This window comes from Anser brachyrhynchus (genome assembly GCF_964034855.1).
Source record: "Anser brachyrhynchus genome assembly, chromosome: 12".
NCBI lineage: Eukaryota > Metazoa > Chordata > Aves > Anseriformes > Anatidae > Anser > Anser brachyrhynchus.
Window position 1 is genome coordinate 7,116,905 of NC_137707.1, and position 26,178 is coordinate 7,143,082.

Below are 26,178 nucleotides of genomic sequence, written 5' to 3' on the forward strand. Positions count from 1 at the left end.
AGCAGTAAAAGAACTATATTTCAGCGAGTAAAAGAATATATGTGTTCTTAGACAGCCACCTAGTGAGCTCAGTGAGGAATCAAGAGCTGGAAGAAAATTCACCGAACTGTTTGAGACTGCAGTTACACTACAAATACAGTGCTAAAATCAGCAGTGAACTTCAGAGGTTTTTCTCATAGTAAACACAGTTGCAGAGGAAGGGCTGCTGAATTACTAAACAGCCGTAAGATAAGATTCCTCATTACCTAGCAATTCTAGAAACAAATATTTGGGTGGGAGTTCAAGTATTAAAAAGGATGTCTGAGGGTTAACTGAATTTCAGAAATGTTTAGGAACAAGTATGTGTGCATATATGTATACAAATATGAGTTGTTTTTTTTTTAATCTCACCTTTTTCTTATGTACCCATTTCTAAATCTAATGACTACTGTTGATTGAAAACCCTCATATCATACAATATAAAAAGGGTCAAAGTCCAGAGGGAAAGATTCTTAGAATTGCACCCGGGAATTCGCACAGAAAGCCTGCTTCATTGGTCTGTGTGTTCCAACGTTTCTGCTAATCTAAACGAACGTGGTTGTGAAAATAGTATGTCTTAAGATGAGAGAACCTATGACCCCAGTTCATGTGAGGAATAGCACTTACATTTACTGCTTGTGTGTGTTAAATTCTAGCTCTATGAGAGAAAAGGAAAACAAACAAAACAAAAACAAAAACAAACAAACAAAAAAAACAAACATAAGGATTCACAGAAAAACATTCAGGTATGATTTCTGAGTTTGCCTTTGCAAAATTTTTCCAGGAAGACCACCAAAATGTTACACACTTATGGTTTCATACCTCTGTTAGTGCTCTGGATGTTCATAGAGCCATAACATGCAATTTTATCCTCATGTTAGAAACATGCAGAATGTGTGGAATTATAATGAAGCAGTCAGAGTTTGCACATCATCAGTCCAGTGGTTACATATTAACCACTGCTTGCTAAATTACTTTTTGCTGTGAAGACCACTTGCAAGGAGAAAGCTCCCAAACAGTCTCTTTTTATAACTGTGATCATTGAAAAGAAAATTAAAAGAAAAAGATCAACTGAAATAAGACATTAAGACACTAGTGGAAAATATTATCAAAACTACCATTCTCCAAAGTTTCACCTAATATTAATAAGCCATAAAATAACTGTGTGAAGGTGGTTAGGTCAAAGAAGAACTAACTAAACCCTGCTGATTATTATCTGTTTGGGATGATGTATAATTTCTACTCAGACATTTACTGCCTCACAAAAATCAGATACAGAGAACTGCCGAAGTTGCAGATCGTGTCAGTCCTAAATTATTGCTGTAGCCTTGAATGCAGTTTCTTTGTTCTTACAGACTTGCAGTGTTTGTAATCCATAAGCCCAACAATACAATAATATACTAAAAATAGCGTGCTTTGAATTCATCTCAGAAACATCAGCTCTACATGCCTAATTAAATATCCACGACACACACAAAATAATTGCAAAAAGAAAGACATCTCCCTCATGAGGGCCAGATGATTTTAATTAGATCTCACTCAAAATCTTGCTACCCTCGCACAGCCCAGCTCACTACAAAACGTTCAGTCACGCTGAGATTGTATGCTGCCGTCTGGGTCTCTCTTTCCCCTTTCACACTGGTTTCTGATTTTCTGTTTCAAATTCCCCCTGTTCTGTAGGAATTTACTGTCATCCAGCCCTCAGAGCTTCAGTTCTGAAACTCCCCAGACAGGTGGGCCTGGTGCCATTTGACAATTTGTTGTTTTTTCATACCTCAGGAAGAGGTATGCGCTAGCCTGCACAGATGGCATGCTTCTCTGTAGGAGAAGCTGAACTTATGCACGCAGGTTCCATGCAAAGTCTGTATGGGAGGAGAAATAGTATTTATTTATTCCAGATAAACTTCCAGCCCCTTCATTCTGCCACAGACACAACCAGAGCTGCCGTCAGCCCAGCAACTCGAATACAGCTCCTTCGCCAGGTACTGTGGGTTAAATCTTGATGGCATCTCACCAGACAGCACCTCACCTCTCCCCAAAGGGCATCATCGGAGTGAGTGTGGGTACCACACCACCACCAAAAGAGATCCTGACAAAGGCACACTTCCGTCATCTCCCTTCACAAGCCTCAGTTTTCAGCTCATTTGTATCCAGGGGGAAATCAGTGCCATGGGGCTGCGTTCTGTGACTCTGCCGAGGGGTGAGATAAGCACATTTCAAAATTTATACTTCAGGAGAATTGGAACGATTTGAATATCCCTGTCGTTCTAAGTGGGTGTTTAAAACAATACAATTATTTCACCTGCTTCAGTACAATAGGTATTAGTTATCATAGTTCACCAAGTTCCGTAGTCCACTGTTGTGTGATTTCTCCTTTCCTGGTCCTGAGTATTTATACACATAGGCAAATAGACAGAGCTGCTCCCTGCTGTTTTATTACGGCAGCATTACACTAGTGGTTGCAGTTATAAAAGTACTCTAACCTGAAGTACCTCCTTTACCTCTGAAGCCGTGACTGTATTGAGTTTCCTATCTACACTCTTGCTTTTACACAGCCCACTTGAAGTGTGAGTAAAATTCATCACTGTCAGACTACACAGCCACTAACGCTTCTTAACACTTGTAAAAGTGTAAAATGTATTTCTTTTCTGTTAGACCTGTAAAAATTATGTTTTTCTTCTGTATCAAACTAATTTCTATATTATGCAGTTAATATCTTTTCAGTGATGAACCCTAAAAGCAATCCTTCAGAATACTTGTATTTCCCTAGAGCAGTTTCTTTGACTCTGTGTTCCCTTCATGTCTAGAGGTCACTTTCTGCAAGTACTTGACCTCTGTTCCTGCAAATTGGATGAGTATTGCATGCTTATGACATCTGCTATGGAGAAACATCTCTCTTGTGAAGCCCAATTCAGATGTTAACTTTTTTTTTTTTTAAGTGACCTTTTGTTCTGACACAATCTTGTAATCAGAATTACCCCACATCACTGATTAATAGCCATAACACATCAAAGAATTCAAGCCTGTAGAAACAAAAATGTGAACAGCTTCCGAACCTACAAATCATAGCACAGCCTGAAATTCTGTTCTAGGACTTAGGTTCATTCCCTTAGCAATTTGTTCAATACTGTTGCTCTGCCATATTAACTGAAAAGCGTAGGCAGGAACTGACAGGATCTTTGGTTCAGTGATGAGCAGACCAACTTTCTGTAGCCCCTAGAAAAATACCAGCTTCTCATGATTCACTATTAAACTGTATCTGTCTGTCTTTGATTTGAAAATTACAGTAGGACTTGACTGAAGGTCAAGGCTGCTTCCTGGTCATGGGTTTAACCCTTAATGATTCAGAACAAAAGTACCTCTCCAAGGTCTCCTAATTTAGAAAGAAATTCTACCATTCCATGTGGTGAACTACCCTGTAAATGGAAATTTGGTATTCCCCAATTTCCACATTCCCTGTGGAAAACACTCTAAGGAGGCTGGCAAAACTAGAACCATTAATTCCCTTGCAGAGCACAGTTTGGTGGATTTTTATTGCTTCCCAGATCAGTAACTACAGAAACATTCCTTTAAAAACTCTGCAGAGCTTTCTCTCATATGTTGGGTCTGAAGGAAATAAAAAATCCCTCTCTGTTTTCACAGATTTAGGAGATTTAAATTCAGGCAGTCCATGAGACTTCATACAAGCAAAAACTTCCCACAGCTCATCTAGAAGTTAAAAGAGGTGTTTGCTCATTCCGTTTGATGTTTTACACTCTTCTTGTGAGACATTTCCCTCCACTGATCTCCCCTAGTGGTCTTAATTTCAGAACAGAAGTGTTGTATCATAGAAGCAGACTGCATGGTGAGATAGTAGAATAAGTTGTAGAGAAACTCTTATGCCATATGGGAAAACTTTAAAAGCAAGTTACAGTTGTTTAGATTATTATGAAATGAATGACCAAGCCTTCCTCTATATACTTTATGGACATTATTAAAAGAAATGCTAAAACAACCATCCCCAACAGTGCGTTGTTCTTGCTGTTCTGCATCAGCAAGACCTGAGAACTTTTCACTTTTTTCTCTTGTCCTTGTATCTACGCATCAAGTCATCTGTGGAACAAAACTGCAAAGAGGATACTATTAACAAGCTCTGAAAACATGGGAATAGCAAGCTTTCAGAGGACTCCTGGCTGTGTAAGTTTAAGAGGAAATGATCAAAGGTTGGTGCTAGAATAGGTACAGCACATCCTGCAGCATGGTGAAAGGACGAAGCAGCAAGACAACTACTCAGGTAGACTTGGCTGGACTGACCTAGATTAAAATTATGTGGTTAAACCTAAACAGTACAACATTTTTGTTGCACTTCTCTCAGCACACTAGAAAGACTGGCTCAGCTACAGCTACAGGTCTGGCGAGCAGATGAGATGGCCAGTCATATCTGGTGAGTCTTTGCTTAAGGTCACTGCCACCTTCAAAGTACAAGCTAGAAGGAGTTTTGTCTGAATTCAAATTGTAATGATTTTTACATAGTAGAAACCTTGCATGAAGAGTGGCACAATTCTTTTATTTAATGGTACTTGTCAATATTTTTTATTTCTTTCTGCGATTTCTCTATAGGTCTTCTCCAGCCTTCTGAAAGCACTGCATAGACATGCATGGCAAAACTGCTGCAAGGAGCTGGATCCTTGCTTCCTTCTACAAGACAGGTCTGTATACAAATATAATTCAAAACTTTCCAGCAAGTGACAAAACTCAGCAAGGCACCACTTAACTCTGCTCTTGCATGTCATATCCATCTACTTCCGAGCTACCTTTCCTGGTAGCATTCTCTTCAAGTCGATACAAATTGAAGCACGTTTATTAATGTTACACCTGTTCCTTTGATATACACCTCCAAGAAAGTGTTTAAGTAGAAAGCCCTTCATAGCATGTCACCAAGCTCTCTAGCCCCACACTTCACAAGCCTGCTTCATTGAACCAGGCACAAAATACAATGTATAAATGAGCAATTGCATTCATATTGTTTGCCTGGAGGTTTTCCACATGTGGATCTACTTGTATGCTTTAAGAAAAAAACTACTCCTGTAAGTAAAAACATGAATGTGTCCTTAAAATTGCCCTTCTGAAAATAGCTCAGCCTACTTGTAAGAATTCCTGCAACTTAGCACATGCTTCATCTTCAGCTCAGAGTGCTAGCCAAGTAATAATCAGCACTCAGCAAGAATTAGGAAGCCAGTTTGTCACAGTGAGGTCATGGGGAAGATTATTCCTGCTTTATGTCTCCATTTATAATAAATATTCCATAGCCTGTCATGGAGAGGATGTAGAACATATTTATACTTCCAACCCCCCTTTTCACATACAATTCATTAACTTGCTCTGATAAATTCGATAGAAGCCTATACCCTTTTGTCATTTTTTACTTGCTTCTTGGCTCAGAAGAACCAATAATCTACCTTATAGTGCAATGAAGATACTGTGTAACTTTGAAAGTTAATGCAGTACATATCTAGATTAGCAAAGGTGTTTCCTTTTAATGTAAAACATAACTGTGTAAATCTTTTCAGAGTCCTGTACAACATACAATGCACTCAGCTCATGTTTAGGCTGCTTATGACCATCTGTTGAGATATCATGATTCAATTTCACAACTTCATTTCTCTCCTATCCAAGTATTTATTGCCAGATACTGGGAGGTTGGAAAGACAGCCTGAATGACATTGCAATGGCTCTCCTCATCTTTCACAAACACTTTAAGAATCCAGTGTATTTCTCAGAATAGAAACATTCATTTATCTGAAAATGGCATCAGGAAATGCAAGCAGTGTCTCACTACGTGGCATGAGGCACTGGAATGAATTGTGGTAGTCATTAAGGAATTAGTACTACCCTTAGGGATCTCACAAGAGCAACCTAGGTACTGAAGTTATCTCTGCATCTGCACAGAGGTGCCAAGGAAAATGGTGATGAAGTTGGCTATTGCATAACTTGGTGGGAGTATTACATGAAAACATTTTCTGCAAATGGGATTGACTATGTTAGGGAAATCAGTAACTTGATTATAGTGTCCAAATAGTCAGGGAAGTTAGAGCAATTAGTCTAATCTACAACGGGTGGCTTCCAACATGACATCTCCCGTAGGCAGATGGTCAGGAGTTCAGCAGACGTTAGACAAAATTTTCCTATGTCCTCAGATTCTCTAAGGGAATATGGCAAAGGAACTGGTTGTGGTATTTTTACACAGACCGGAGACTTTTCAAACCAGGAATCTCCCATGAGAGTATGTAGAGAACAGTTCATGTTATGGTGTTGCCACGTTTGCAAAACAAAGACTGAAGAAAAAATTCTCATTTCTTTTCACTCTGAACATCTTAGCAGCACTGAGGTGACCATGCAATTTCAAAAATAAAATAACATAACAAAATCAGATTTAGGAATGTACTAGAATTCAGGTCCCAAACCACTGTAATGTTATAAAAAGACAGGAAACATGTCAGCTAAGATTTTAAGAGAGTATCTCAGAAAGGCTTATAACATGAAAATGGCCAGCAAACATAGAGAGCATTTATCTATAAGACATTAAGATACATGTTGTATCTATGTCTACTATAAATAGATAAAATTTTGAATGCATATTTTTCAAGCAAATGGAGTACAGACAGCTAGTTCTCTCTTTACAAAACATATGGGAATCATCATGATGGAATTACTCCTTTCAGAAACTCATGCATAGAGTTTTGGGGAACTTCCAGTTGTAGTCCAAGAAAATAATTGCTTAGAGATGAAAAAACATTTTTCTATGAAAAGAGATTCTAATCCTACATTTCTTAATCCTATAATTCTTACCCAAATGGCTTTCACTGAAGCCTACTGCATAAAGAAGTATTCTCAGGTGAGTGAAAAATAATAATGAAAAAAAGTGGTAATATATTTAAGCTGACAACAAAATAGATGTTTGTCAAACTTGAGAAATGACTTGCATATCTTCTTTTTTTTTTTTCCATAATAGCACAGCAGCTCCTGTTGGGGTTGTGTGGCATATGGCTGAATTGATTCTACAGTGATGTTCAGTGCCCAGCAATGTTTAAATATTTCACAGATAGACCTAACATAGGAAATCATGGCACCTATTCTTAAGAGAAGGAGGGAGGACGAGTATCTTGGAAACATAGAAAGAAAAAAGGATTTTTTCCCTGCTAAGGCTGAGAATCTGTTAAAACCTTATGCAACTTTGTGGAGTTTTTCAGTCAATTCACACAACTGTTATTTCAGGACAAGAAATCAGAGAAAGGATGAATGCATGAACAGTTAATAGAACCACACTGAGAACAAAGCAGTAATGACCTCTAGGTGCTTCAAAGATGTCAGAATTTTTTATTTTCATGCCTTTAAAATTATCATCTTGCTCTGATGACCTGAAGATAAGTATCCTTACCTCCAGCTCCTGATCTTTTCTTCAAAACATACATCCCCTCTCAGCTGCAGATCTGACCTGGGTCAGTTCCCATGGCCTTTCCCTAAGAGGTCCTGACATCAGTGCCTGGCCATTAGCCCTGGCCGCCTAACTTACAGTACTCATATCATTTTCCACATCCTGGGATTGTTAACATCACATCATTCAGTTCACTGGACGTTTCTATCATTATTCTAAGCAGAATTCCGTGACATTTTAGTGGTTTTGTTTTGGGTCATTTCAGTCCTCTGACCTGAAGCTGCTGGTAATCCACACAACAGACTTTGCATTCTGACGTACACAGGTACACAGATATTCGTGTTACACATAAAATACTACTGTATCTCTGGAAATAAACATGAAAAGAGTTTTGAAATGCCAGGTTTTGAGAGTCTATTTGTGAGGCTGCAGAACTTTACAACTATCAGCAAGGTATACAAACTATCACCAGTTAATACGGTTTAACTGTCCTTTTCAATCAGACCTTTGCAGTTTAGAGATAGCACCCCCATGTCCCATCTGAGGAGACCAAAGCAGGAAGCTAATGTCCCTTCTAAAGCAACACCTACTATAAGGATCAAACCTGCTGAGAATTCAGGAATGCTAACAAAACCTAAAAGTATTTTGCTGAGTAAGTCTTTTTTTTTTTTCTTTTAAAAAAAAGAAGTAAAAGTAGGCAAATCAGCTGAAAAGAGAATAAGGATTAAAAACTTGCAAGGCAAATATGATTTGAGCACTGAAGCAAAGAAAAACCCTGAAGCATGTGTAGGTAAAGTATCTCCAATTAAGATGGGCTACACAATAAACCTATCATAAAAGCCTTTTGCAGACATGAACACATACGTTTAAAAATCCTATAACAAAATGCTGAATGGAAAACCAATTCAGTATAACCAAATACTATTTCTTCTTGCTGAGGTAAGCTAATGTAGCACTCTGTCAAATCTCTGGCACTTAACAGCACTTAGAGAAATACACAATGCAATCTTGGAAGCCAGGCAAAGACAGATGGAAACGAACAATAAATGAACGGATGGCTAGACAGACAGAAAATCTCACCCAACATTTTATCTGCCATCTGCTTCTCCTTGTAACTGTACCTTTACACAATTAATTCAAGCCCCAAGTTTCCCTTCCTGACATTAGAAATTACATGAGGAGTGTTTATGACAGAGTGGAATATGTTTAAAGAAAAAACAAACAACAAAATTAAAACCTGAAGGTAAGCATTTGAGAGCACAAGCTCTTGAGAAAGGCTTTAAAAAAAAACAACCACTCTTGTTATTTCCTTTGTTATTCCATATTGTTCTTTAAACTTCATCCTAGAGGGGGTCTGAACAACAGCAAGAGATAAGCAGAGACGAGATGAAAGAAGGAAAGATACAGCTTTGAAAAACTAAAAGCTGTTTCTTTTTGTATAGCTCTCTAGTATCACTTGCAGCAATATGGAAAAGCAGTAGGAAACGTGCTGGGGTGGGAACGTTGCTGTGAGCTTGTGTTACAAACAGCACATTTCTGCGTGGCACAGAACACTGTCTTTTTCATCCTTCTCACCAGGTCTAATAACAATATTTGACACTTACAAGTCAACATGTACCAAGTTATTTCAAAACACTACGTTTTCTTTCATTTGAATTTACATTGCTCCTATGGGGCAGAGAGGAGAACAAAAGAAGCAAGTGATAAAGAGTTCGATAGTTACTGAACAAGTTTCTGAACTCTAACTGCAGAAGTCAGTGAAATTCTCTGGCAGGTTTTATATAAGAAGGCTGGCCTCTTTTAGCCTTAAAATCTATTATGCCATGTACCATATCACCAGAAATAACTCAAAGATACATATGGTTAATATTTTCTCCTGTCATCAAGTGTGCAATGCTAGTGTGAGACCAAAAACTTCTCCTCCTCAAAGGAAGAAATACTTTGCTTCCTAATATAAACTTAGTTCTTCAAGAAATAAGTGGTAAGTAAAGAACACACTATGGCTAAACATACACTTATAATCTAGGCCTACACTACTTTTTCAAACAAAACAACCCCCATGTGCTGGATTTTAGAAACTGACTCACCCTCCATATCATACTGCATCTACTGTAACTATCACTTTTCATCCCCATTTATTAGACTCAGAAAGAGCACGATAAAACCATTTTCAACAAGCTTAGTAAGTTTAGAATTAATCAGTTTTATTGATGCAAAGGACAGAGGGTTTTCTGCTAGCAAAAGAAAACATACATCTCCATTTGAAGCTTTCACTAATTTAGATTTCTTACTTAAAAGCAGCAAAACACTGAGTTGTCTCTGGTGGACAATTCCTGATGAGAATAGGGTTGGGATGGAGCACTAAATCAGTGCAATGAAGGACACTATTCTGTGGCACTGATGTAGTGCGTTTTTGTAGCAAAAACATCATACTGATTTCAGGACCATGCTGTACTCAAGCATTTCAGAGTGCTGCAAAGACTTCACATGAGTTGCAGCACCAAATTTTATCAGCTGTGTCAGTTTGATTGGGTTGTATTCTAGCTTCAGAGATGCCAGCTATGTAGTAATATTTTATTGTTTGTATCCATCCCTGACAGAGATTGTAACATATACCTCTAGAAATGTGCTTAGAGAGCTGTAAATAAAAAGCCAAATTTTGTAGGACAAGGATTCCAGGTTGTGAATAGCAAGAGCATACATTCACAATAGAATACTGTTAGCATTTTGTGACCCCTACTTAAGTGCTACTGCTATGTTAGCAATTGAATAACGATGGAGAAAGAGCTAAAGCAACTCTGCCTTAGGTCACAACAAAGACCAGCATATAGGTTCAGAAAAAAAAAAAACACAAAACATTTCCATCTCCCTGTATTTTGGCTCCCTGTCTTAGTGAACGTTCTTGGTGGAGTAACTATAAAATATGGTCTTATGATTAACTATCAAAATTAAGTATAAAGACTAATTCTGCTGAGCAGAAGCTTTGCATAATGCATATCATAGCTCATATATAGCACATACAGCTGGTGCTTCTGAAAATATTTACTGACTTGCATCTTGTGCCTATCACTACTGTCTAGTGCATGGCTTGCCTTGCAGAATTGCTTACGTGTTCATATTGATGACAATATGAACTTGGCTAATGGAGAGTTTTCTTTAGCTGACATAGTGGAGAGCTCCTCTGAGAGCTTGAGCTGCAGAGTTTGCATCTCTGTTGTGTTGAACCTGATCCAACATCCATTCCAGCTGATGGAAATACTCTTGTTGACTTCAGCATACATTATAGTAGGCTTTTTCTGCAGTTAGTTGCAGTGACAGCGTTCGAATGTCGAAGTTCTTGAACCCTCATACTACATGTATATATCACAACTTTAGGAACACATAACACCAAGCTAGAGAAAATTATTCTCTTAACACCTTTCACTGCTCATTTTAGAGCCTACCACAAAAATACCACAGGTTCTCCAAGCCACTGAGCAACCTTCCATCTTTTTACGTGCTTTTGTTCTTGAGAAACGTCAGAAAAAAAAATCAGTTTAATATTTCAATATTTAACAGCTACCTCAGAGTAATGACCCTCTTACTTTTTCCAATATTTAGCAGTTCAGAGGTGGACTGTGTTGAGAACGGCAAATTATAAAATCATAGTTAAAACCTTTCTCCATGTCAGCCATGTACCTGTATGACACAAAGTCATGCACTGCCTGGGATGATCTGTGGACCAAGAGAAGCAGTTCTCTGTCAAGAGACTCTGCCGAAAACTTCTCAAGTATAATCTAATGACAAATACCTCAAAACTTTCTAAATGCTAAACATTTTAAAACCAGATTCAACAGTCTGATTTTTTGCCCCTCCCTTTTCCTTATAAAAATTGCTATTGCTTCTAAAATCTACGTGACAAGTATGAATGACTCCTTTTGTAATTGTAGTTTTCTGGTGCTTTTGTCATACTACTACTGTGATTAAATACATTAGTTTTAACTACAAACTCCTACTGACAAATCGGAAACTGGAAGTGTTTAGGAGAACAGAGTGCAAAAAGGAACAGAAAAAATATGGAAGAGAAGGAAAATCCTAAGTGCTTCAGTGATATGAGATGTCACAATTAGCATAAGAAATTTAACTAACTTAGTGATCTTACACTGTATTCCTTGTCCCTTCTAGCAGCCAAGCACTTCCCTTTATTGCTTAGCAGAACAATGCCTACACTTGATGACAGTGCTGTGACCAAGGCTTACCAAGTTACAGGCCATTGAGATCTGAAACCAAGGTGAATTCTATGACTATAAGAACTTTTCTCTTAAAAATTAATAGAAGATGTCATCATCAGGACAATGACATGTCCTGGAAGATTGTTTAAAGGCAACAAGTATTACAGGCTATCTACAGAAACTACTTGAGGTGTTTCCTAGAGATCCTATCACTGTCATAGCAAAATTTTAATGTGTGAGGCAGATAAATATGGATAGCAACTGAGCTGCAAATTGACCTTGTAGGCTTGGGATAGATTTAGTCACTGCTGCCAAAAAAATTTTCAGGTACATCAGAGATTTGTGCCCAGGGGTTCTCTTCTTACCCAACTAACTCGTAATCACAACTGTCAGTTTCAGAACATTCGTATGACCCTGTGGAGTGTAATGTGAGTTAACCATCTGAATGTGAAATTCGTTAGACAACTGCAGCGTGCTCAGTGGGAGCAGATTGTGAGACAACGGTGATGTATAAGAGAAGATGAAAGAGCAGGTTAAAGGGTTCCTGCAGTGGTTTTGCAGGTTTGGGAATAGGTGTGCACATATTATGCCAATGTGTCTTCTCACACACCTCAAATAAGATCGTTTGGATGCTGTGAAAACTTGAGCAGTAACAGAACTTGACATCTATCTCTTCCAGTATCAGGGTATAACAGTGATTGGACTACACTTTAATAAGTCTTGCCATTTCTTGTTTATCAAGGACATCAGGCTCTGAAAGCACAATTTGCTAGATTATAAGTTTGCTGTAAGAGGTGTGAGCAGCCTTCCCCACATCACTCTACCCAATACCCCCAGTACCTCTCAATCTATGCCAATCATTCATCTGTAAATCATTCCAGTTGTTTAAAGGGGTCTTGAAGACCCCTGACTTCTATACAGTTCAAGCAGGGCTGATTTATTACCCCTCCCCCAGTTACACTTGTTTAGCCTTCCCAAGTCCAAAAAGCATCTATTGATACAGTTAAGGGCTTTACATAAAGCTGAACCTTTAGGCAATAAGACTACTTGGCAGGCACTCACTAAGTTCTGTTACACTTTTTTTTTTTTTTCCCATTTAATTCTAATTTTACTTCCCACTTCTATTTTTCCCCATAATTTCTTATTGCTGAGGTGGGCACTTACAGAGACAGGCAGTACTGCTATTAAAAGAATCAATACTTACATTGCACAATAGTTATACTGCTTTATTCTATTTGCATCCTGTGCCCTTCATTTGTAAAGAGTAGTGATCAATTATGAAGATCTGTCAGGTTTGTTATTACATGAGATCATTTATTCTGTTAAGAGGATACAGCAAAGTCAGCAAGCCAAGAACATATAAAGTCAACTACAGTTTCAAAGGCTACAGTTGAATCCTGTGACAAAGACAAGTGTTATTTCCTACATTCAAAACTTAAAGCCTAAGAACAACAGGACAATTTTCTTCAGTCTGACTGCTAAGGAAACATTATCAAGATTCACAATATGCAGCTTGAAAATTTCTGAAAAACTTTCTAATAGTGCTTTTGCCTAAAGGTTTTCCCTTAAAGGTTTCCTGTGATTTGTGAAAACAGTCAGGGAGAGCAGTACTTATCAGATCCTTTTTATACTGGACCAAGAGAATTACATAATTATCCATAGATGGCCCTGTTCAGATTCTTTGGGAATTACAGTTAGGGCATGCAGCTGTGGTCTTCCCTTCCCTCTCTAAGACAATGTCAAGTTGAATTTGCCAAAACTTATGGATGTCCAAGTGCACTGTAGCAGGTCAGCAGAAAAGCAGCACCTATTAGCAGAGTACAGCTTCCAGATCTCTAAAAGCTTGTTATCTGTGTGATTAAGCTCTACTATTGTAATCAAACAGGTTGGATGCCATATCGTTAAACTTGCAAACACATTCAATTGCTAACTAACAAATGACTTTAGTTCCATACACCTGTATGTCAAATCCAGGCAAGCAAAAGTTGAGGTAAGGTCAAAGACAGACTTCGTTTCTTAAGGTTTCATGGTTTTGCTTCATGAGATAAAAGACAAAGGTGAGAAATTCTTATAGTGATTTTCAACTAATGCTTTGAATAGAAATTTCTGAATATTTAAACTTTTTCTCACAGTGGGCATTCCGATACTTGTAGCCATATCTAAGGAAGGATCTTTTACCACTAAACTGCTTGAAACTGAAAATGAACATACTGCAGAGTCTAGGATTGATGCCAGAACTGCGAGTTCTCTGCTTATCTACAGAACAGGTACAGTCGAAGTATAACACGTTCAAGATATTTTCTCGGGAAACATCTCACACTAATTTTGAAAGGACTATGTTAACGATAAATGTTTGTTCACTCTGCATACCCATTCAGCAGTGATTTAAGGAGCTAATTAGTGCTGACAATAATTTTGGAAGGAGGTTGAGGCCCTGATCCTAAATGAGCTTAAGTACCCATTATCTCTTTTATCTCATGCCACCTGAAAGCAATGTACCTTGGAGGAGCTGAACCCAGACTCTACTACAAGGCATATAGCCCTTCACATTGACTGCTTTCCTGTTCTGCAGTTAGAGAAATTCAGGCACAAAGAATCCATTACATGCTTGTGCTTTGACCTTACAGATAGGGAGAATGGATGTGGCTCTGAAAGCATGAAGAGGAGCTTGACCCCAGGTACTAAAATCAGTAAGGTTTAAGTTACTTGGAACCTCAAATTCCCAAATGAGCTGTCATTTAGCTCTGTGAACATTTAAAGTCTTGAATTAAATTGCTGCCATAAAAATGTATCAGATACTAAATATCTGCTTGGAAGTATACTTAATATCACCAACAGCCTTATATATTTGTTCCTCCACTGAAGCAGGATGCTTTATAGGCCTTCCTCTGCCATTCTGCCTTGTGGGACATAAGGCAGAAACTGACCTTAAACCGCACAAAACCAATTCTCTAGATTAGTCTGCTGCTGGCCAGACCTACACAATATAGTCTGTGCTATCTCCAGGGCCAATTTTTCTTCTCAGTTCATATTTAAATTCTACAGAATGTAGTGTAGATTTGCCAGCACAGTGGTAGAAATGCATTTAAAACTGAACTTCTCTCGTTTCTTCTAATTTTTCCATATATCTTGCAAACAGTTTTCTTTTAAATCGTGAATAATCTTAGCACATGCATTTGTAGGTACAAAACCAGAGTCTGTATCCTCTGAATTTGGCCCAATGACACTCGTGTTACTGTGCCAGTCCTAGGTCTGTTGATAAGTTACACGAGCAATGACAAGAGGCAGAGAAACAATTTAGAAGAAAAGAAATGCAATTTTAAATGTGTTATGCCTATCTACATTTGTAATTCTAGTCATGGATCCTATCTGTTTGTAAATTTCAAAGCAAAATATCTCTGAACTTGTGAAGTCAGTGCAGATATGCTCATCTTTTTCTTGCCGCATAAAATTAGACACATACCAGGCAACTGTGAGCTGATTAAAAGAGTCTCTCCACCAAAATAAAAGAAGCCAGGTCTTGTTATAAACTTGGATGCTTACTCTTGACAGAGGTAAGAATTTAAGGTGCATTGAGATGCTTATGAGATTCCTACTATTGTGAGAACTTTAACAACTGGTTATACGCTGAAAAGTGACTCTGAATAAATATCATTGTGAAGTTTCAAATTTATTTTCCCTCGAAGTCTTACAGAATAAATTTGCCCACTTTACAGGTAAAGATGCATTTTCTCTAGCTGACAGCCCTGCAAACTCTGAAAGTCACAGCTGTGCTCTTGACTTGCACATTTCATTACTGCCCTTCTGAAGTGGCATCTTAGTTAAAACTCTATTGTTAATGTAAGAGACAGAAAAATAAATAAATAAATCTAAACTCCTTCCCAACAGCTCTGATTGTACAGGACTAACAAGAATAAGACAACCCTGGAAACGTCTTCCTTCTCATATAGGAAGGAAGAAGACATGCAGGGAACAGATCTAATGAGTGTGAAGGGATCCCTATACTCAGCTGCATTTTTCTCCAGGAGAGGAGGAATACAGGGACAAAATTCTGTTCAGGCAAGCAATGACTAGATTTTCTGAACTCAGTGAATTTTCTGACATTCCTCTACAGTCTATCTGCCAGTCTAGGCTGCTTATGCAAAAATTAAGAAATATATCATCCCAAAATTAAACAACTCCCGTTTCAACCATGAAAAATCTCATTTGTGTCCAGCTCAAATTGTAAGTAAAGGTGCCATTTCCCTAACACATACTACTACTGTGTCTGGCTTAATAGTAACTCTAGAGAGCAACATATTCAGCCTTGGCCAAAAGGCAGCTGTGTCCCAGAGCCAGCAAATGAAGGTAGCTTATGCACCTCATTCATTTCCATTGCTCAGAGATCAGAACTGGCAGTTTCATTAGTACCAGTACACCTGTTCTGCCCAGAAGAAGTAATAAATTGCCAGAGCTTATTTCCAGATTGTTTGTGTCTTTTGTTGGGATGTGTGGAGTCTCCTCTCATGTTGATAAGAATGTTTAATATATACACAGAGCCATACTGAGTGCTTCTATGCTGTGTCTAGCCCTGACAGATCACGCTGGTTAGACCAGTGCTTATAGCTGTGATGGTTGCAGATTCTGTGGTCTATGAGGTAAATCTTCAGACTGCTGATCTGAAGTCTTCCTTGACTCTACTGGAACTCCTCTGTGGAAAATCTCTTACTTCAGCTTCATACTTGAAGACAATTGGCCTCATGATGTACTAGGAAACTGTGCAACCTGGAGTACATTTACTCATTAAGCCTCAGATATAAATCCTTTAACAGGCCTCAAATATATAGAACAACTAGTCCACATCCAAAGATTACTATAAAGCTATAACCATTGTGAATGGTGGACACAAATCACTCTGAGATTTGATTTTCCTGAATCATAAAGATTCACCATAAAATCTAGTAATGAGCAACATTTAAAAAATGAGCTTCAGTGCATGAAATGTTAGAGACATTTGCAATCTTTTGGAAAAATAGTTTCCCGTTCAAGATCAAATTTTAAATCATTCTCTCAAAGTTGTCGAACAGAAACGTGTTAGCTTCTCACAGGCAGGTCAAGGAGACATAAATGTTAGCAAAGTGTGTTCTAAAAGTTTTGTGTAACATATACAGTATACCCTGGGTATGGGGAGAGCAGACTTCAGGCTGCTCAGGAATGAGTTAGTGAGGTCCCCTGGGAAACTGCTTTTGAAGGCACTGGGGTCCCTCAGTGCTGGTCATGTTTTAAGTACCACGTCTTAAGAGCACAGGAACACAGGAACATGCAGTTCCAAAATGCTGGAAGTCTAGAAGGCAGGGCAGAAGGCTGGCTTGGCTGGGCAGGGATCTTCTAGAGGTTAGGTGGAAAAAGAAATTGTATGGCCACTGGAAGCGAGGTCAGGTGATGCAGGAGCACTACAGAGATGCTGTTTGCTATTGCATGGAGAATATTTGTGCACCCAAAGCTCCATTAAAGCTGAAGCTGGCCAGTACTGCAGGGGATAATAAAAAGGGCTTTTAAAAATATGTTAACAGCAAAAGGAGGACCAGAGATAACATTGGCCTGTTACTTGATGAGGATGGAAACCTCACAAATAGGGTCACAGACAAATCAGAGATGTTTCATGCCTTTCTTTGCCTCTGTCTTCAACACCAGTGAGGGGCCCTGTGACTCTCCAGAGCCCTGAGTTGGAGAGCTGTGACTGCAGGAACAACTCCCAGTCATTGATACGATTCTGTTATTTTTATTAAGATAAGTCATGCTGTGTCATCAAAGTTGACTGCAGTATACAGTTGTAAAATCAGTGTGAGATAAAAATCATGCCCAGTGTGAACATAAAAATTAAGTAACATTCCTGTCTTTTTAACAGATAGGACTGAGTGTCAAGATTCAGTTTGTGTTGGGGATTTCAAGATTTTGAATAAGAAAGGAGTAGAGTTCTTGGCTGGAATTCATTGGCTTATGAATTGGCTTATTCCCAGCAAAATCTTTTGTAGGGATGCACAAGAGCTCCTGCATGAGTATAGGATGAAAGGATCTGTGAGAGAACTGGCAGTTGTATTTTGCATGGAACATTTCAGGACTCTTGATTGGAGTCCTTCAGTTTTTCCTTCAGACAGGCTCCTAAATGCTAGCAAAATGCGTATGTTGCATGGTTTGCAGAAAGGACATTAATGTGCTGATCTGGGCTCAAAACTTCATGAAGCTTTGAGAACTTTTCTGAAAAGCTATTGTAAGTTTGGAGAGAATAAAAATCTAACATTTTATCTTATTATGTTTAGAGCTTTCAGAGGAAGTCTGGATATTATTTAGTAATACCCCAGCTCTGATGGGCCATTTTCATCTATAGATCTCAAAGAATTCTACATGAGAGAATTATTTCATCATCCTATTTTCTAGATGGGAAAAATGAAGCACAGAAAAACAACATGAGGTCCAGAATTTGAGCTATCAGCATCCCGTAGATGGTAACTTTATTCACCAAGCCACATGATATGCTTTCCAGCAGAAACCCATCAGATGGGTAAAATTAATAAATATGCGGTATTTGATGCCTGTCTGGTAATAGCACTAAACCATTAAAGTATCAACCAATATGTCAGTTTCAAAGAAGCTGAAAACTTCTGATTGCTCTTACTTAGAATTTCAACTAGCCTGCATGTTATTAGATCAGGTTTAATGAGTTAGATAACTAGTGACATAGGGTCAGAAGGACCCTAAGGACAGAAATGCCTTTTTTTTTTTTTTTCCTCACTTCAATTTGTAAATTTCCTTGGAAATTGGAAAGCCTTGCAATATTTCCACAGAAAATGATAATTACTTTTTTCCCATTTTTTGATGCACATGTAAATCTCATGAGCCGGATATGCTAACAGGTCACACTCCAATTTGTTCCTGCCATTCTACAGCAATACAGTTTTGAACTTATACTGCCATATTTATTCATTTTATTAATACTGGCCCATAGTTAAACCAAGCATTTTGAACTCCCTGAGAAGCTTTCAGCTACAGGAAAACTGGGGGTAAATCAAAAGGCCCATATGGCATGAGTAGCATCCTCTTTGGAGTAAAGTGGAGAGATGTGGAGAGCAAAGTAACAATCCCTGTGCTCCCCTACTTCCTATGTGTAGAAATTAATATTCAAAGCACTGGTTCTTCGTAAAGACCTTAGATAATTAACCCGACCAAAGTCAAAGGATTGTAAAATGCCTCTTTTCACAGACAGTCACTTCTCAAGTTTAGATCTGGTGCTATCTCTTTGAAACATGCATTTCTTGTTCACTTTTTATGGATAGAATCTTCTACATACATTCTGAAGTAACACTAGAGGGCAACAATGCATGAGATATTCAGAATTTGTGTGCCTGAGAGGGTATGAAATGGGTGGTCTTCATTTGTTAACGGTTAAAAAAAATTTACCCTTTGCTTCATGCGTTTGCTTTAATTTGAAAAGGACTTATGCTGAAATAGAAAAGGAGGATGAATATGATTCCCAGAGGACCAGAAAGAAAAAAATTGCTTTCTTTTTCACAGCGCTGTGATAATCTTAAAAGAAATTGAGTCTTTTTTTTTTTTTTTGAGAAGGATACAGGGAATCAGTGTCTCTTTGAAACAAAGTACTTGACATTTTATGATCCCTGAATTTGTTCCTTATTTTGGTGAAACACTGACAGAGAAAGATCTATTAGGAAGGAAAGGAAAGAAGATGAAAACAGGAAAAGAGAAGAAAAAAAAAGGGAAAGAAAAGGGGAAATAAAATAAAGGAAAAAAAAAGAAGAGAGAAATTATAGAAGTAGTTACAAGTCATAAAACTTTTTATTTCTTCATTATAGGTATCTCACACGCACATCCCAAATATTGTACTTACCCTTACTGTCAAGTCTCTCCATAAATTTTAGCTCTAAAGGCAGTTGATCTGTAAACTGAAAGAGTTTTGCAATGGAGGGGAGGAAGGGTTTGGTTTGGTTCTCTTTGCTCTCAAATCTAATTTACCACCCTTTCATATAGTGTCTTGGGCCATATATTATTTCTAACAACATTGTTTGCTCAGATTCCTATTAGTAAATGATATTGTCTAAAGCTTGGATGTTGTATAGTGCTGGAAAATAAAAATCTTTCCATCTTACTGCTCTCAAGTCTCAATAAATTCAAGGTACCTGGATGGCTTTTTGTCTTGAATTTACGGCTCTGGTGATTAACATCTTCAGGGTGCATTCAGACATCAAGAGAAGGTTTTGCTTCAAAAAGCTTTCGTTTAGGAACATCAAGTGCAAAATTAATGATTCAGGATTCAGTCTGGAAAAAAAAAAGATATAAGTGTGAAGTGAACCTTTAATGGTCTGTTAGAGGGAGTGACTGCTTAGAAGAGTTTTTATAGCACTGCACTTCCTGCTACTTCAATAATAATAATAACAGTAACAGTAATAATGCCTACCTCTTGTATTTCACTTCCCATCAGCAGAACTCAAGTAATTATGTTCATTTCTTATTTTGAAGCAAGTGTTATCAAAGAAAGGAATGTGATAATGCAGTATGTGTTTTCCACTGCTTGTGTTTTTAAGCAATGTAGCAGGACTAGTTTTCTGTCCTTTTCTGAGGTAGGATACAGAGGAGTACCAAATACCAAATAAAATCTTTCTGAGCATCCAAATTTTAGACTGATCACTATAATTTCCTTAAAGGTGTGGATCATATTGTGGCCACACAGGGAGTCTAGCTATTTTGAGTAGACAAAATATTTGCTACATTTAAAAGCCTCACCATTTCTGCTTTCAAATATATAGCACAAGACTAGCATGAAGCTACATTAGTACGGCATGTTGATGGGATGCTTGACTGGTACAAGACAGGTAATTTAAAAGCAGCAGATTATGTTCTTTGTAAGAAAAAGAATAAAGGATCAGTCTTAAAATGCTCATCAGTCTGAGTGAGCTTCATTTTTTTTCTTCCTGCAGCCAATAGAAAATTATCATGCCATATGAAATTAGTTCAGGTCATGATGGTGCAGCTGTAGAGCTAGAAGACAAATCATGGAGATTGCTCAGAACAGACTCTCAGTTTTCATGTTGCATGTAATGAGCCTTTTGGTTGAAATATTTGTCATGATGTACTTTGTTGCCAGTATAAGATGAATATGGTTCCTGTGTATTTGAGCCTCTCCAAGATAACTATTGATATTCAACTGTTTCTCCTTTATGTACATTCACTTCAACATTGGCAGGGTATGAAAGGGGACGATAAGGATAGTCACATAGGTCAGGTTTCCCTGAAGCGATCTTGCCTCTCACGCTGGTGTTCTCTTCTTTAATCCAAACGTAAAGATGAATAGTAACAATTCATTTCAGCTATATATTATTAATTTTAAGCAGTCTAATTTTTCTTTCAGCCACTTTATATTACCCACATATAATGACCCTTGCCCACATAAATCAACGAGGAAGATTTCATTGGTTACTGATGAACCCAGTTCTGTTCATTCCCAGCCTCTTCCTCCAAAACACTGAACATAATGCTCAGTATTTTCTTGGTCTTCTTGAAGAAGTAATGCATAACTAAACCCTTTAGTGAAACTTGGAAAATTGCCCTTCATCTCCTAAATGCTGACTATTAACTACAGGAATTTTAAGTGCTTTGCTCTATTGTATTTAGCTGTACTATACTAGATTATCCTTCATTTTTGCACTGTCCATTGTGGTTGAATAAGGTGATAATTAAACACATGCAGTCTATAGAACAGAAAGTGTTATTCAAAACTAACCATCAAAGGTCACATAACAAATACATTGACAACTTGCTAAGAAGAGAGATTATCCGAAGTCTTGACTTGGTGTTAGCTCAAATCCCAAGACAGGAGAGAGTTTTTATTCCCTCTCAATTCCTTTGTTGTTTTGGGATTTCTATGTATTGCTTAGATTTAATTTCTATCAAAGCCATCCCATCAACTCTGTTGACTGCTTGGTAAAATTCCCTTCTACACTCGGGTCAGTATGTACTGAAGAAGAAGGTTATCTGCACTATTAAACCTTTGACTTCTCGTCCTTTGAAGAGATCATTTTGCATTTTGCTATGGCAGAACTGTAATTAGATCTGTTAATTAAGGACAGAATGAACTTTTTAAAAACTCTAAACCCCTTTGCATTTTTGATAAGTTTGCTTAGGTTGCTACTGACCTTCATACAGGGTTTGCCACTGCTTATTAATTGTTAAATTTTAATTAGGCATGCTGATGAATGTGCTAGCCTTTGCAATAAATAAAAGGTAGCTTCATTTTTAATCGGATATTTACAAGTCTACAGTGAAATTATCTGCTTTCCTAGAACATAGTTCATTTAACATATTTTGATAACAGTAATTGGTGGTATATAAAAAAAACAAACATATATATAATGACTCCCTGGTTCAGAGACTGGATTGCCAGTGCAAGATGAGCTAAGATGTTGGATCTTAAAAACATTCCACAGGCACTTGAGCTAAATGACTTTAACAGTTGGTCAGATATTCCTGGTATTTTTACTGAAATTCTTCTAAAACTTTTCTTAGAGAAGAAACAACTCTTCTTACAGAAGAAGCAGGTCAGACTGGAGACGGGGGAAAATAGAAAGGTGAGAAGATGAAGAAGAGGATGACCTTTCATGCCTGAGGGAAATGAAATTTGCAACAATAGCAAGTAACCTGCTTTTTTTTTTTTTTTTCTCCAGTAACCTATCCCATGCTTGTGTCTATTGACCCATTCAGGGACTCTGCAGACATACCAAGAACGTTGTGAAGCAAAATAATGGGAATCTGTCCCAAACTCCATTGAAATCAAAGGGTTACAGGGATCGAAATATTTCTTTCTGATTGACCAACAGCCCCATATATGAAAGAAATGGCAAATATCTATCCTGTGTGATCACTCTAGTAGAATTAACAACCACCCTGTTTGTATGCGACCTCCTGCCACTCCCATTTCTTGCATTTGTGAAGGATCATCAGAGAATCTTCTCATGATGAATGACATATTTAATCATCTACATCCTTTACCTATACAGATGTAGCAATCCCCAGCTGCTAACACAGCATACAGTATATAACTTTATCCCCAGTTTCAATGCCATAAATATAAGCTGTGCAGCAAACTGAAAATACTAGAGACGGTGACTGAAGTCCTGGTTCAGGTTGAGGGAAGCGGCAAATGTCACCCTTCCCACACAGTCCCTGCCTAACTTCAGAGATCAACAGCCAAATGCTCTGCACTGCTTTTATCAGGACCCACCACATACATAATGAAATGCTGCTTCAGTCAGTGCTGATCTTCTAGCTGTTTCACTATTTGCCTTGAAGAAAGAGCACATATGATTCACTTTTTGCTGGGAAATTTATGCAGTATCTCCTCACAAGGACTGGATAACTAGATAATTGTCATGTTGTCTGTCTTATTACTGACAAAATGCAACTTAAATTTCATTAGGGATGAAGCAAAAGGGTTTTGAAAGCAGATGAAGTGCTCTACTCAGAACTGTGTGTGTAGTGCCGGGGGTTCCCTGTCCTCTGACCATCTCAAAGCATGTGGTCACTGCTGTTTGGTTTGATGCCAGTTCTTCAAGTGTCGAGTGCTGCTTTCAAGATTCACACTGCAAGCAGCAGGGCTGATGATTGACTTGCCAGGGTGATTTCAGGCAGTCATGAAAGTGCTTCTTTTCAAAGGCTGGTGCTTTGGGAGCATTCTACCATACTGTGGGAATATTTTGCTAGTGGTACACCTAGCTGCTAACTGGACTTACAGTGATGCAAGGCCTGAGAATTCAGAGACAGTAGGCAAATTCATTTTCTGGGTCCTAATAAGTACATCTTCTCAGAAAACAAGTTTCAGCTGATTCCTTACATGGGATTCTGTGATATGTGTTTGACATATTATGTCCTGACATTGAAAAAGAAACCTAAGTCCATTTTCAGAGAGTGCTTGAGTAATTTGTCTGCTCTTAACCCTGTTTTATCCACAGATGTTCCCAGCAAGTCTACTGAGAATCGGTTCTTCTTCTTCAGAAATCAGGTATGATTGCATGACTGGCTTCACTTTTCCTTGCAATGAAAAAGCAAGAGAAATATCTGAAAGCTTTCCCCCTTACTGACATAAAAATGGCATTACATCTTCAGCTCAGGGTGGAACATGCTTCATCTGATACTTCAAGACACAGGCTAATGCATCTTATGCAGTACTGTTGATTTAGGTGAAGACCAAGACCCTAGCAATACAGTTGTAACTGCAACAGAAAATGGGGTATGAAATAAGGCCGCGTATCAGTCTTTTTAATAATGATCTCCTCAGAGCCATATTAACGAGCTGGAAGCAAAGAATTATGGTTGAGCAGAATTTCTTCCCCTTGAACTTAGAATAGCAGCAGGACATGAAGGAGCTGTAATAGAATGTTATTTTACAAGAAGTAAATAATGTAATAGAGTCTATAAGGATGTCAGCAGGAGAGTTAGAACTGTCATAGCATAATCCTGACTTGAGCAGCAATGTGTGAAAAAGTAGCCTGCAGCAGTTTTTCCAGTACTTCAATAATTTCTGCTTTCTCACTGATCTTTGTTTACTCTACTTACCTTGTCAAAAAAATGTTTTACCTTATGTTAAAATGCAAGTTAAAAGAGGGAAATGTATTCCCAGAAATCCCAACTTTTTGAAGCATACATATTTTCTTTTCTTTTTGGGCTGTGGAAAAGATGGGAGAATTGTATTCCTTTTACTTAAAAAATAGGAAGAGCAGTAAAGTCATACATAAAAAGAAAAATCCTATGTCTTTGTTGCCTTTTTTTTTCCTTCTAATGAATAATTCAAAAAATTGGCAGTATTACACCTCACATTCTTGTGGTATGATGGCAGTTTTTCCAAAGAGTCCTCAAATGTAAGCTCAGGAGGGTCATGAAACTACAGTTATCATTACTGGAATACAACAACATCTTCCAAGATAGTGCAGCACATTTATATATATAATTATTGAAGCAAGCCAAGGAGGGCAAGTTTGCAACTAAATAAACAGGACATATCAAACTGAAATTACAAAAAAAGAGGAGGGGGGCTGTCACTTTTTTGTCATTTCTCATTTCGTGTGACATCTATTTAAATTTTCTTAAACCACTAATATAGGAATGTAATAAAGAAGGGAGGGACAAACTAAACATAACTTTTATGATGGCTTTGCTCCTGCCTTGACATCATGCAAAGAATTCAGAGCATGCACCCCCAGAAGAACACTCTCAAAAGTCTTCCCTGGCACAAATTCAATCTGACTTTCAACAGGATCTAGGCACCTAAAAAGGAAAGTAGTTTCCTTTCAATGTTGTTTCCATTGATACTTTGCTGGCTGGTGCTGTGGCAGAACCCAAGATCCTATGCAGTTCTCTCACCCCATCCTAGCCATAGCCTCAGGAACAGTATGCCATGCTTTTAATTCTAATTGTATTGGCTTCCCTATGTTTGAATTAGACCTTTAACATCAGTTTGGTGTAATGTGTTTGTATGGAATATTTGTCTCGGTTTTAAGGAAATACATTATAAACCTTTCACTGAGAATATGAGATATTGCATTGTCCTTGAAATTGCATTAGGTCCTTCAAAGCCATTTAATCTCAATTAAAGCAAAGCATACAAGATAAGGTGCTCCGAAGATGCATTAAAGCGTGTTATAGTGCCAAGCCTCCATGCTCTTTGACACATCCTAAAAGCACTGTGGCATTGGTTTAAAGGTACGGTTCAAAAATCTCCTTGTGACCCATTATCCATGGATCATTAGTATAATTCAGAACTATTGCAGTGTATTGTGCCAATGTGTGCTAACAAGAACTGTTAATGTATGAAGTCTTGACATGATAGATTGTAATGCCTCTGGCTCTGTCATGTCAATGGAAGTTTATGCATTAAATAAAACACACCAGGGGATTCGATAGCTCAGAGATTGGGAATGCACTATAAAGCCTTTTAATTCAAAATCACCATTTGTAATCTATGCTGAAACTGCAAAGCTTGACCTTGGGTGGATGGTCAGAAGTTTATATGAAAGAAGTTTAGCATTCTCAGTACAGTCCTTCCACTACAGGACAGCATCCTTCGTATAATTCCTATTGGGATCCTAAGGACTGTAGGCAATATGAAGCCTGAGCTACTCTCACAGCTGAGTGAGCACAAGACATTTCAGGGCGACGTGAGCAAGTTTATGCTGCCATTGATTTTCCTGCACTAATTCAGAGGATAAACAGAGGACTCAGTTCTCCAGAGTTATCAATCTGGCACCTTTCAAGCACATTTAGATTGGCATGGGCTTTTATTTTCTGTTTTCTTTTTTTCACTTCCTAATTACATGTTAAATGCAACAGTGTTAACAGATGTCACTAGAATACAATTCCCAAGGATTTCAAGAGCAAATAACCATAGGAAAAAACAGGATTCACAAAAAATATTTCGCTATCCTGATCATTTAGAACTGTAAAATAAACTATGTTATTTTCTTAAATACCTATTTTTTACAGTTATTTTTG

General features: G+C 37.9%; 1 protein-coding gene across 4 annotated transcripts in view; it reads right to left on the reverse strand.

Moving 5' to 3' along the window:
- Positions 1-26,178, reverse strand: part of LOC308176583 (uncharacterized protein) — a 288,961-nt gene that overhangs the window by 44,930 nt on the left and 217,853 nt on the right. For 3 of the 4 annotated variants that reach the window (XR_013938412.1, XR_013938413.1, XR_013938414.1), the window contains exon 4: positions 19,818-19,956. Coding sequence is in view for 1 of the 4 variants with exons in the window: in XM_080552550.1 (XP_080408676.1) it covers positions 19,529-19,583; positions 19,818-19,956 (194 nt within the window). In the remaining 3 variants the exon portion in view is untranslated. Of the gene's footprint in view, positions 1-19,528; positions 19,584-19,817; positions 19,957-26,178 lie in introns of all 4 variants that reach the window. The other variant, XM_080552550.1, reaches the window with a different exon arrangement.